The sequence below is a fragment of the Chanos chanos genome, chromosome 15 (assembly GCF_902362185.1).
Source record: "Chanos chanos chromosome 15, fChaCha1.1, whole genome shotgun sequence".
In the NCBI taxonomy this organism is placed as follows: domain Eukaryota; kingdom Metazoa; phylum Chordata; class Actinopteri; order Gonorynchiformes; family Chanidae; genus Chanos; species Chanos chanos.
The window spans coordinates 11,155,822-11,169,848 of NC_044509.1; the positions used below are offsets into that span (position 1 = coordinate 11,155,822).

Here is a 14,027-nt window from a genome sequence, read left to right on the forward strand (position 1 = left end):
GAGAGAGAGAGAGCCAGATTCCATTACAGGTGTGGCGAGAGACCGCAACACTTTGAGTCAACTCTGCTCCGACCCAAACCGGTTCGTTGCTGCCTTACATGGGGATTGCCGCCCAGCTAGGTCGTGAAGCTTGAATGATTTAAGCGAAGTTTAAACGACCGACACTCACGTGGCTACGAAATGGCCGTGGGCGAACTGGACCGATGGCTGTTTGAGGATCTCTGGGTTGAGAACGTATTGTCTGATTTTTGTTTGCTTTTCTTTGCTATTTTTCCTCTTCATAGTCCCTCCCCTTTCCCTCTCCTCTACTCCAGAGCTAAAATAAACGATAAGATTATAAATGCATGCCCCCCCCCCCTCTCTCTTGCTGTATGTGTGTGTGTGTGTGTGTGTGTGTGTGTGTGTGTGTGTGTGTGCGTGCGCACGTGCATGTGTGTGTGTGTGTGTGTGTTTATCCGTAATTGGACGCTTATGTGGTTAGAGCAATGGATTTTCTACTGAGCCTGGTATTTGGTCATTCAAGGCACTGGTAAAACCAACAAGCTCACTGTGTGCCCGGTGGTTTTCTGTTGTATGCATCCGGCATATACATAGGCCATTGATGATACGTTTTGCTTGATTTGAAGGGGGATCTGACTGAACCTAATATACTATAAATATAAAACGCTAGGGAAAAGGAAGGACAGTCTACAAAGAATGAAAGCAGGAAAAGAGCATTTCCTCAACGTTTCCTGAACGTTTGCACACCGCAGGTTGGATTGTTAGAGCGTTCAGCGTGTGAAGGTTGGAACATGTGACTATGAAAGTGTCAGTGTGAATTCACAGATGTGCGTTCGAATGATCAAAGCAAGTTCCATTCGTGATGTTAGCGGTCTTTGGCATGTGTTTGTTACGTGTAGGTGTATCGTTTGATGAGGAAAGAAAAAGAAACCATGACAAAAAAAAAACGCGAGTAGGCCTACACCTCACTACCCAGTCTAGTGAAAAGACTAGGGAGGGGGACCTTTCAGAAGCAAACAGGGGCTGTGGTTCGGGGAGCGTATGACTCTCCCGTGGTATTGGGTATCAAACATCAAGAGCGTGGTTCCCTCCCTTCTCGTTGGCTCCCCTTATGTGTTCCACGCGTTTTTGGTCGACTTCAAACGCAGACGGAGGAGTGGACAGCCGGTCATGACACGGCACTGAAAAGTCCTTTCAAACACGCGAAAGCAGGAGGCTCTACTAAAACAGCCAACAGGGAGAAAACAAGCCATTTAACGCAACATCTGTCCTCGGACCGGTTCTTACGGCCAGTCGGTAATGTTATCTCCTCCGGCACCTGCGTGTGCTTTACACGGGAGCCATGCCGATGTTTTAATTTCAGCAGAGAGGGAGGCTTTCTCAGGCCTTTTCATCTTTCACTTTTAAACGGAAGGGGGAGAGAGAGAGAGAGAGAGAGCTGGATCAAAAAAAAGAAACTGTGAACACCTCAAGGTCGTCAGAAATTTGTTTTCATTTCAACAAGTTTTTTGTTCTCTGTCTCTCTCTCTCTCCCTCTCTCTTTTCTTTCTGTCCTTTTCACACGCATATTACCAGACCTGGGTCAAATACATTTTTTTAAATATTTGAATGAAAGGACACTTGGCTCATTGTTCTTTAGTTCTCTCTTCTCTTGTGACCTTTCTGTCTTAATTAACGAGAAGAGAGGCAGTTTTAAATGAGGACTTTATAAGGTCCGCGCGGCCCTGCTTCGACACACTGTTAGAACGTTGGCAACTTAAGAAGAAAAAGGACATATGGCAAAGGAACCATGTAAGAGTACTTTGAAAAGGCTCATTCATTCAAACACTGCTTTGACTCTGGTCTGCACACAATCTCTTAGCAACCCTTAGGCCTAACAACTCAAAGCAGTTCCCATCTCCTGCTATTACTGGAACTTGTTCAGATTTAGAATAGGAGTCACACAGTCTAAAATACATTAAAGCACCTATCTGAACACAGTGGAGTTACTTTGTTTCAGTTATTTTATGAATTAGGAATTATGAATCTGCTCTGGTATTCCGTGTAATAATATCTATGTAATGACGCATTGAATGTATATGTAAGTGCCACATAACTACTGTTATCCACGTGTTAATGTAATTCATGTAAATGTTTGGTTGCTAGGGGTTACCTAACATAGAAATGGGCTTCATTATCTATCTAGTAATATTTTGAGATCTGTAAATATTATTACCACTGTTTTAGTCACTGACCAATGTTTCTGTGCACCATCGTGTTAATTAACGCTAATGTGAACACTGAAGAACAGCTTTCACTTTGCAGCTTCACAAGAAAGGGACATAAACCTGAAACAAAGAAAACAAAAAGAAAAAACAATACTCCCACAAACAGTTCACAGAAACAGTTCCTAGGAATAACATTAATTCCGTGCAGGAAATGTGTGTTATCTCTAACAGTTCAAGGAGAGGGTGGAGTAGGAACACGACATGAAGGTCATATGATTGTATGAATCGTGTGATTTATCATCATATGCCTGACAGTCACATTAGCTTTGTGAAAAAAGCACCAATATTATACTTAGAACCACACAATCTCTGATACACTCATCAACATGCCTTCACACACAATGCACAAAGAGCAAAATATTCTAACTCAAACCCATGTCAGTAAGAGAATTGCCATGCAATAAGGTTCAAGCAGAGCTGTGAAGATCTGAGGACGACCTACTTGTTTTTATTGTTCTGGCTTTCACATGAAAAAGCAATGACCGCGACGATTTGAATGCAAGTCAGGAAATCGTGGGAATTAAAAATGTAAGATAAGCTGGAAGAAAGAGATGTGAATTTGACAAAACAAAAGGCTGAAATGAAATGAAATATCCAAATCAATGTTTTCGTCCACCTCCATATGAGCATCAAGGCCAACGTGGGGAGACTGAATGCAAAGCCGGCCTCTCAAACACACGCAATCAGTTTTGTCTCGCACATAAAACCGCGTTGCTCGTTAATGGACGCAGGAGAAAAGCAAGCACTTTGCCTACCGTCATACATCCACTCGCGGTGGACTGAGGAAAAATCAATGCTCAATGAAAAGCCATATAACAGAGCAGAAATTAAATGGCGTGTGTGCGGCAGATATCTGAAGCGGTCAATCGGGTCCCACGTCGGTGGAATTGTCTGGAAGGTCCATCGAGAGAGAGAGGGAACACAGAGAGGTGTGTATTGATCGACACACTAACCTCCTCATGACCACCGGTTTCCCTCCTGCAACCTGCCGCCTCCCTGAGAGCTTGCAAATCTTAAGCTAAGTCACCGGAGCCATACGGTAATGCTTCTGACCAGTATAACCAGTAAAAAGATAACCCCGTCAGAGAGTAGCATGTGTCTGTGCTCCCACTGCTATTCAGCTCTCACTTGCTTTTGAATCGTCGGTCTTTGATCAGATTAGTGCGGTTTGAGCATCCCTGATCCGAAAATCCGAGATTCGAAATGCTCCCAAATCCGAAACTTTTTGAGAGGCAACGTGATGCCACGAGCGGAAAATTCCACGCCTGTCTTCACCTGCCCAGGTGGGGCTCTTACGCTTTGTTGGTGCCAAGACATCTCATTATGTATATTCAAATACTGCTTTCCAAAATCTGGAAAAAATCCAAAATCCGAAACACCTCTGGTCCCAGGCATTTTGGATAAGGGATACTCAACCTGTATTTAAATGTGGTGGTACTATCGGAATACATGAATGCAAGTACATGTGTGCGCACAGATATGTAGACAGCTGGATGGATAGATGGCTGGATAGATAGACAGACAGACAGACAGACAGACAGACAGACAGACAGATAGATAGACAGATTGATTTGCATTGCAAACATAGAGAACAATACTTCAAAGATCAGAATACCCAAGAGAAATAACGTAACTCTCCGCTGATGAAAACAAAACCTCCAAACCTTCACTGGGTGAATCTATGCCATACTGGCTTACGAGAACGGGCCATTTCTGGAAAGATCAGCAGAACAGTCTCTTTGAATGTCAGAATGAATGAAGAGGATAGGCAGATGCGGAGCTGGGGCCCTGAATGTAATCTGCTCCTCAGGATGGCAGTGCTGCCTTAGACTGGGAGCAAACGGCGACCCTGGAGACAGGGGCTGGTGTGGATGGGGCTTGTGGTTTTGCAAACTGCTCGCTGATCTATATTTGAAATTGAAAATAAATAGGTTGTCAATTTGCCAGAGTGATGTGGTGAGGTTAAGATATGGTGGAGGGGGGAGGTGGGGGGAGTTGCTATAAGACCTTCCTCAGTGTCTCTTAGGGAGATGTAATTGCGGCCTGTGGGTAAGCTGACGTAGACGTGGCCTACAGGGCCCAGGGATTCCTCAGAGCATAAGTGAATGTAAAAGGCCTGGGAGGATTTTAAGTGGAACAATATGAATCCACAGAGAAAATGCTACGTCACCATAATCATGAGATAACAGCAGAAAAGGACAACCAGAAATGACAAAAAAAAAAATCCACAGAAAAAGAAGAGATGTTTTAAATTATATAAAATTACTCATTATTTTTTTACCACAGTGAATATCAGTATCATGTATAGTTGCAGAGGGCAGCAACTTCTGACTGTAATTCATTTCTTTTCTCCACAGTTTGCGTGACAGTGTGTGAATGTTGCATTCATGTTCATAAACACAATGCATTGTGGAGATTTTGAAACTGCCATCGTTTCTGTTGTGAGGTGACATCAGCAAGACCAACGCAGAAACAGAAAACAGACAGACGCTAATTTGACTTCTACTTTAAACAAAGGGATCGTTAAAAGTAACGTATAGGTTGAGAATTTGTAGGGAAGTCTATACATTCTTTCACCTCTGAGATTAGCATGTAAGTATGAGGGTTTATAACGGATATCTATATATATAAATGGCTAGATATGTAAAATATAGATGATGAAGTGGACGCAGCGTCAGTTGTCCGCTGGCACTTGGAGTTTTCAGTAGCTGTGTTGAGAGGGATTGTTTCCCTCCAACTGATGAGAACTGTGGGGTATATCCATGCTGTGATTATGGGTAAGGCACAAAGCGCTCGCCCTGTGGAAAAGCGTCAGTTAAATACAAACAACCCATATGAGGACAGAGAGCGGTGCGTCGGAGCAGGGAAAGGACCGAAGCAGAAGGAAACATTCTGACCTTTGGAAGTGGGGAAAAAAAAAAAAAGAAATGGTTTATACCTGCTACTAAAGTCAACCGACTCAGTTACATCTTAACACCAAAGAGTTGAAAACATTTAAAAAAATGTTTAATCTGGCCCTCCGACTTTTCTGAAATCGACTCGTTTAACAAAAATCGGAAAAGCCAGCCTAAATTATGTCTTTCTCCAACTGAACAAACACACTGTCTATCAATATAAAACTGAACAAACAGAGCCCGGGCCTCTGGCTATTGTTCGGACCGCAGTGGCACACATCTTGCATTCCTTTCACATCATACTCTGTTACCAAAGGATATTTTTTGCTGAACAGTGGGCCTGGCACTCTTGCAGTGGGCAGTGACTGTGCACAGCAGCCTCTGAAGCAGGATAGTTCCACTACAACACCATCCCAACTACTCATTTCATTTCTGCTGCTATAATCAGCCAGGGGGATGCTTATCTCTGTGCTCCCTGTTAAAGCAGGGCCACAGACGCGTAGCTGTATCCCGCGTGACGTGGGCCCTTCCACATCTGGGCCGCGTCTCGTCCCGACCGTGCGTGGGGTGTGGGCACGAATAACCAGCTGTGCCCAACCGGTCCCACATGCGTCCTGCCGTTTGTTTGGAGCATGTCTGCCTTTGATCCCCAGGGGTGGTGTGTGGGCGTGAGCGTTTTTGGGGAGAGGGGTCAGAGCCTCTGCAGGCACAGAGAACAAGAGAGAGAGAGAGAGAGAGAGACAGAGACAGAGACACAGAGAGAGAGAGAGAGAGAAAGAAAGAGAGACAAAGACAGAGAGCGAGACAGACAGACAGAGAGAGACATAGAGAGAGAGAGAGAGAGAAAGAGAGACAGAGAGAGAAAGACAGAGAGAGAGAGAGACAGAGAGAGAGAGAGACAGACAGACAGCGAGCTAGAGAGAGAAAGAGAGAGAGGGAGAAAAAGAGACAGAGAGAACGCTCCAGTGACAATATGAAGGGTTTTGCATGGCACTGCAGTGTGGAAGATCATGCAGAGGCAGCCATGTGGAGCCAGAGTTTGGAAACCAGAGAAGCCCACCGACCTTGAACAACTGATTTATCATAGATTGCCTCCACAGACCCGGCGACTTCACAGTTACCATGTGCTGCAGTTCTGTAACCTCAACACACATCAGAATGAATGGAGACAGGGATTGGAACAGCAGGAGAGATATCAAAGGACTGACTTCAGTATATTTCCATGCATCCTGCCAATTCTCCCTGCTATGGCTATTTTCAGATTACTGCTAATTTCTAATCTTAGAATCATACACTTTTTCCCCCCTCTCCCCGATACTCTCTCTTTTTTAAAACTTTTCACGTTCTATTGTCCCAACATACACAATTAACAAGTGTAAACATACCATTGATCATTAAACTGGCTTTGATAAACACTATAATATTACTGACTAACTAAGAATTAGTTCAACAGTCTTGCAGCTTTGACGCAGCTCATACGATTTTCAAATATGACCAGTTCACAAACAGTGCTCTGGTTGTCTCCTGATATAGATGTACAGTGACATCTTGTGGCCAACAATAAGAACTACACTTTTGCAACTAGACGACGAATAGTAAAAAAGGGTGATTCTTTTTTCTTATGTACAAAAAAAAATTATTTTGAAAGAACTGCAAAATGTTTTCAAAGCCAGGTAAAGAATCTACTTGCATCTATTTGGTGCAAGCTACCTTACAAGTGATTCTTCACAAGTTTTCTGATAAAAATGAAAAGCCATGTCCACAGTACAAGACAAATGGGAAATGGAACACCTTAAGGAAGTTGAAATAACATGAAGTTACTCAAATGCCATTTTGATTGTTCTAATTCATTTAATAATGTCTCACATACTGATATATCAAATGATCTTTGCAAATTAACAGAGAAATATTTTTTGCCATTAAATTTATCATGTAGGAGCAGGCCTTCCACTGAAACTGTCTGTTCATATGTAGTTATAGCAACACTCAAGATCACAATGGACTGTGTGCATGTATTTGTTTATTAAACACTGTTTTAGCTTTTATCATTTTAATATAAAATATTAACATTTCTTAATTTCTCTTAAAGTATGTGACAGATCTTGGAAATATGTTTGTACTCAGTTTGGTGTGAAGATGTCACAGTGGATATCTGTTTCTCTTCTTCTTCACAGAATAAAAACAAACAAAAAATAATAATAAAATAAAATAAAATAAAATAAAATAAAATAAAAATAACAAAAGTTTTCTAAATATCTACAAAAAACTTTAAAGAACATTTAAAGGAGTTTATTATTTAGAATTCCGAGGTATATAATGTAGAAGTTTGCTATTTAAATGACAAAAAAAATTCCAAACACAAAAACATCCTACTTGACCTTATTCTGACCTAATAGGATTGACTGACTGAGCTGGTAACACACACCTCCAAGGCTTTTGTGTTTTGTTTTTTTTCTTTTTCTTTTATAAGGAACTGCACAAATTCATAATGTGTGTTAGAGGTAATATTCTCTCTGATCATAGAATAAGCCTATTTATACTAACATATTATATCAAACTTGAATAATTGCACATTAGCCCAAACCTGACTAAATCCCTTCAGTCATAAAGATTCAAACTTGCAAATTTGCAGTCCTAAAATGCATTGTCAAGGAAAATACATTTCATTTGTAATGTGAAGATTGACTGTACACTGTCTGTTTTTGACCCTGCATCATCAAATGGATATGCATCCACTGTCAGTTAGCCCTGCCATATTCCCGAGTACCTGAAGGTAGACGTAGCCCAAAAAAAAAAAGAATTTGTGGGTGACTATTGCTAAATTTAGTTTAGAGGTAGTGTCAGCCAAAAAATGAGACAGTGATAGCCAACAGCCACATACCCTCACCGAGATGTAAGAGGAAACGGTAGGTGGAGGGGGAAAAAAGAGAAGGAAATTTAGTTCGTTTCCTTCTGTCTTTTCCTCATGCTACAGGGTTGTCTTCTACGGCAGCAGAGTCTTCCTCTGACATGAGGGGTTCTGACTCCTTAGAATCTTCAAGACGGAAAAGACTCACAACTCTGCAGAGGGAGAAAAAGGGCATGTGATACACAGCGTTCTTACAAACAAAAAGAAAAAAAACACACACACACACACAAACACACAGGAAACGCAACACTGGACCTGAGAGGCCAGAAAGCATGAGGAACAGAGAATCATTAGGCGGTTCACGTAACCAGCCAGACAACCCGTAAAACAGGTTTCTCTCTGTTTCCAGTAGCATTCCAATTCACATATTCTTCTCTGGACAGAAATCTTGACGCTGTCGGGTTCTACCACAAAGAACACAACAAAGGATTTCATAGCACAGGATATGATCCGCCCTAGTTCCACTAATTAGCACCAATCCACCGATCAGAAAGTCAGGAGACTGGGATCCTCCTCATGTAATTGGATTTGACCAGAATCTATTCTCAGTCGCTAAACAATAAGGATCAGAGCGAGTCGGTGCCTGAAGCCTCTAACTGTTACGTTCTTACAGGAAGCATCTTCCATGACACATTTATTTTAATATGCTGACACTGAATGATCATAACAGAGTGATGCTGTTTGGGGTGTTATTTTTAAACTCAGCTGCTTTGTCTTTTTGCGAGTCACGATGACAAGCAGTTATTTCGCAGACTGTACGGCACAAAATGCTACAGTGATTTCATTTGGGAGAAAATCTTTAAATGTGAACTGTCAACCGTTATGACAAAGCTTAACACCAAAATGAGTGGGATACGAAAGTCCAAAACACATTTGTTTATTTGGTAGCAGACTGGGGAATTTTGAAACGGGCATTTATGCGTCTCTTTTTTGTGTACTTATTTTTTACCACTGACATATTATCGCGTGCTTTTTTTTTTTTTTTTAATCACTGACTTATTTTGTGTACTTTTTATCACTGACTCATAAAAAAGAAACACACACAACAATTTTAGACAGACAAAATTAGCCATCATATCTGATTAACAGGAACTTCAAAAAAATACGAACGAGGTCAGTTTGCCTGCCGATGTGACTTTATTATGGAAGCCTGTGGCGTATGTTGGGGCGAAGTTTGATTGAGAGGTAGACGAAGATGATGAAGACTACTCACCCCAGAAGACTCAAAGGAATGACACAAAGTCCCGCCCCCAAAAGGAAAACAAAGCCGGGACACCAGGCTACTGTGGCAGCATAGATACGGCTGAACACGGTGTATGCCACACTGCCGCTAAGGTTCTCCAAAAAGGCCACGCAGGCAAAGAGCGCCCCTGAAAGAGCCCAAAAAATAAAACCGCAGTATTTAGTGAGTATCTCAGACAGGAACAGCGAACACGTGGTTTAAGGAATTAAACAGAGCAGCTTTGGTTTAGTCGTGTTCACCTGATTTTTTTCAACAGGGTCCATTTAGAAGAGGTTTAAGGAATAACATTTGGGGAAAGAAAACACATCAGCAATAGAGAGGTCAAGTTCTGCTTCATTTTCTTTTTTCAGGTAAACAGAGTCAAACTCGACATCGAGTTTCAGTCACATGAAAAACAATGAGAGAAAGTGAAAAGAGCTCTCGGGACACAGAGGTGCAGTTACACAAGAGGTTTTGATATGGAACAGTCATCTTTTAAGTGCAGCTCTCACCTTGTTCGGACTTTGAGACAACCCTAGACATCAGTGAACGCATGACAGGATAAGGCATGACGGCCAAGAGGGCCGGGACCCTCACTGAAAACAAACACATTGATGAGAACGTCAGTTTACCCCCGACGGGACAATGTTCACACTTCATACACGAATTGTGTAACAAGTGAGGAAAGCTGAAAACAACAGTGGTTTAGATATTGGATTTCCACATGATCAAACAGAACTTGAGTACTTGAATGACATCAAGGCCTTGCACTGACAGCGGTTTGTTAAAGCTTAGAGGAAAACCTTTATAATACATACAATCATAATTTGATTAGCTTACTTCTTGACGCTTTTTTTTTTTATTATTATTTGAGCAAGCAATCTTGTGTAATAAACAAATAAAGTAATCAGATAAGACCGGTTAGCGCTGCCAAATAAAACAGGCAGTTGTTCCCTGATGACTGCAGTCATAAACACTTTGCCATAAAAAAAAGAAGAAATCTAATTACCTTTTTGAGAGCAATGCATGTTGCTAATTACATTTTTTATTTAAGATAAATTCACATTGTGTTGTTGAATTGTGCTTAAGAATTTCTTTAAGCTAAGTTTCACGAGGATGAAATCGATTCAAATGTAATTTACTGCACAGTCATAAACCCCAAAGGCAGATACAAGAGTCAGCGGATATTTAATCAATTCTAATACCAGATGTCCCAGTAAATAAAAGCTTTCAAATGACATGCAATTTAATTATCTATGGGGTTGCCGATCACTGTTTAATTTGATTGAGACCAGGTGTAACCATGAACCCGAGGAGTACTTTCACAAGGAGCACAAGTTCATTCTTACCTAGAAACATCATTAGGGTGGTTTTGGCAAAGGCAGTCATCAGCGCACCGGTCATGACCGACAGCATGCCGATTAAGACGATGACCAGGTCGGGCAAACAGCGCGAAAACAGAGCCACGCCGAAGAAGCTGGTGATGAAGACGGTTGTGGAGAGAGCCGAGCCGTAACCAATAAGAATCTCACTCCAGCAGAGCGGCTCGTTTAGCTCGTACAGGGTGACGACCGCCGAGCCACCCGAGCCGGCGAAACAGAAGGAGGTGAAGGTGATGAGCAGAAGTCCCAGCAGCCAGTTCCTCTTCGGAGTGCCTGCCACAAAGAGGCGACAGATCCCTGACACGAGCTTCCGCAAAGCCATACCTCGCGGGGCGTCCTCGTTCGAACGATCTATTACCCTGCTCTCCTCCAAGAAGAAAACTGCATAGAGAACGTTGATACAGTGAAACAGGGCGGAGGTGAATATGGGCCAGTTAAAACCGGCCGCCCTGAGAAAATAACCCGTGCTGATGGACGCCACGCCCGAGAGGAGGCCGATGACCATGTCCACCCCAGCCATACGGAGCGTCTTCTGCTTGCCATCCTCACAAAGGTCTGCCACGTAAGAGAAACAGCCCCCCAGAATGGTGCCCAGACCGCCAAAGAGCGAACTGACGAACGTGGCCACGATGAGCAGGTACAGGTTGAGTTCGAAAAAAGAGATAGCCAGGAAGGACACCGTGTAGACCACCGAACCTAACAGGGGGAGGACGATCGTGATTTTGCGTCCCCGGTGGTCGCTGTAGGCCACCAGGAAGAGAGTCACAATCAGACTGGGGATCATGGAAAACAGCTCAGTGTACATGGAGAAGAGAGAGGCTGCCCTCTGCACCTCCTAAAATGAAAAAAAAGGGAAAAACAAGAAGAAGACAGATGGACTGTCACATGAAAAAATATCAAAATATCCTAAAAGTGGGCAATTACCTCTGAAGAATGAGGAACATTTAAGAAAAAGACAAAAAAAACACGAGCAACATTTCCTTGTTTTAAACACTCTTTGAGCAAATAGATCTTTCTTATGCTGAAGGATTGCGCTCTACAAAAAGGGGAAGTAAGAGGAAGCAAGGGGAAAATTATAGGTGATGAGCGTAGCGCTGTTATATGAAAAAAGAAGGCTATCACACCTCTACCATTAGAAAAAAGAAAAGAATATACAGCAGGCCTATATGGTACCAGGTGTGAAGAAACTCTATACCCTTATCACACCTAATGACCCTCCTCCTTGTGGTTTGCTTGTTACATTTTAAAAACACGTTATACTTTTAAAGAAATCCTTTTCTACCACATACTAGTAATTGTTCTTGTAAAATGTAAGAGACCTGACATTACAGTACTTTTAGAGACGGCCATTTGGGCAGCCACTAACATTTGGAGACTGAAACTGACATTCACACAGATTTGCACACATTACATGTTGTTAACATGTAAGAACTGTAAAAACATGGTCACGCGGGTTTTTTTCGCCAGTACGCTCTTCGTTACGCCAAGGACGCGCGTGATACTCAAGTAATATTGATTAAGACAAAACTACAGTGCGTGATACAAATTGCAGGTACTAACCTCATGGTAAGTGGAGTGATTACTGCTGTTAGGAGCGCATCGAGAGCTGTTGTCCGTTATGGGGTAGGAGGTATTGGTGAGCTCCTGCCAAAGTCGGCGGTACACATATTGCTGCACCAGGGGATACACTATAAAACTTGCGAACGCATACACAGCAATGATTGGTTCCACGAAGTATAACTTCTTCATTGTTGAAAAAGAAAGTCGTCTTCACACCTAAACATGAATATAACATACCTTATTTCTCTTCAATTGTCTGTTTAAGTAATGGAGAGACTGTATTTAAATTCAATAAAGAAATTAATCAATCGGCACACACATTGTTATTTTTTTTCTGTCTAAACAGGCTAAACCAATTACTAAAGTCTGGCTGGAGAACTGTTTGAACAGGCAATGGTTTTGTTGCATCAAGGCAATTAAATGTGGTTTATGAGTTCTGCACAAATGGGACAAATTGTACAAAGACACAAGACCCAAAGAACACCGCACAATAAGTTGCACTGTTAAACAATATCACCGAAGACCTCTGCAATAGGGTACTTTGCGACATATACACATAAATATGGCACGATATGTAGTTCATTTCCTTACCTTACACTTGCATCTGTCATCTGTCGGTGTACTGCTAGACAGGATCAATACTCCTTTATCTCCTTGCTTATGAAACGTTACTGACGCTTTACAAAACATTTATTTCCTGTACTGGTTGTCTCGTGCTTTGTGATTGGACATATTACTCTACTGAACAATTTTCATTGGTGAGTGATAGTGCCAATCATTCGGGAGCTCCTCACTCAACCTAAGTGTCGCAGGTTGTCCTGCAAACCTTTTACTCGAAGTGCATGGGGTTAGCTGTTATTTACTGTTCAATGATATCAGCTCTGCTCATATATTTTGTTGCATGCTACGGAAATTACGGTTGACATTGATAAACACTGAAGTGGACCTTGCTATTGAAACATGCATGGGCTATAAGAGTTTGTGTAACTTTCTAAACGATGACGTGAGATATGTATACTCCTGTTATCTAATTTTACAAAGAGCGGAAAATAGATACTATTAATCACAGGAAAAGGTAAAGCGTTAAGGAAATAGCACTAACGATATATTTAATCGTTTGCACAAAGAGTTACATGGTTGCTACAGCTCACAAATCCTTCTCTCTTTCTAATACAAAGATTCTTTTGAGTTGAAACCAAACCTCCGTCATTTCGCATCTCAAGCGAAACAGTTGATTACAAAGATACTTGCCTTAGTTTAATTACATAATAGAATAGCAAAACACATAGGCTCATATTTATGAAGTTTTTCAGAAGTGGACCCCACCAACAAACGTTTTCCACGTAGTGCTGCCTGGAAAATATTAGTATAAACAGATCACTAATGAATGCGATTATGAAAACAGGAGGAATTAAACTGACGGCTGAGAAATACTCGTAAAGCACCTCATAAAATTTGAAACTAAATCAAACTCTAACAGCAATCTAAAATATTTATTAATAAATAATTTTCTGAATTTGAACTTCAGAATCAGTCATCGGACTTTCAATACTTTGGTAACTGGCAAATCAATTTTGTGAACCCTTATTCTGAAAAAGAGGAAATAAGAATTCTGTTCTATAGATCTGGTCTGTTCTATACATTGAAATCGGTCTTACTCATTAGTAATTTTTTAAATTTTAGAAAATTTCGAACAAAAAGATGAGGTATGGATGGAATTTACATTTTAAATGATAGCGTCGCAATTCTGTTGCAATTTTTGACAGCAACGTTTCAAGAACTATATTTGTGACT

At 41.5% G+C, this 14,027-nt stretch overlaps 1 protein-coding gene across 1 annotated transcript; it reads right to left on the reverse strand.

Annotated features, from left to right (window-relative positions):
* Positions 1-8,115: 8,115 nt before the first annotated feature.
* Positions 8,116-12,422, reverse strand: LOC115828998 (solute carrier family 46 member 3). The gene is made up of 5 exons (XM_030793110.1): positions 12,234-12,422; positions 10,641-11,508; positions 9,804-9,887; positions 9,283-9,439; positions 8,116-8,221 (listed from the first exon to the last, which is right to left on the reverse strand). Exons 1-5 carry the CDS (start codon positions 12,420-12,422, stop codon positions 8,125-8,127), a joined length of 1,395 nt encoding a protein of 464 aa, XP_030648970.1. The 3' UTR covers positions 8,116-8,124.
* Positions 12,423-14,027: the final 1,605 nt, after the last annotated feature.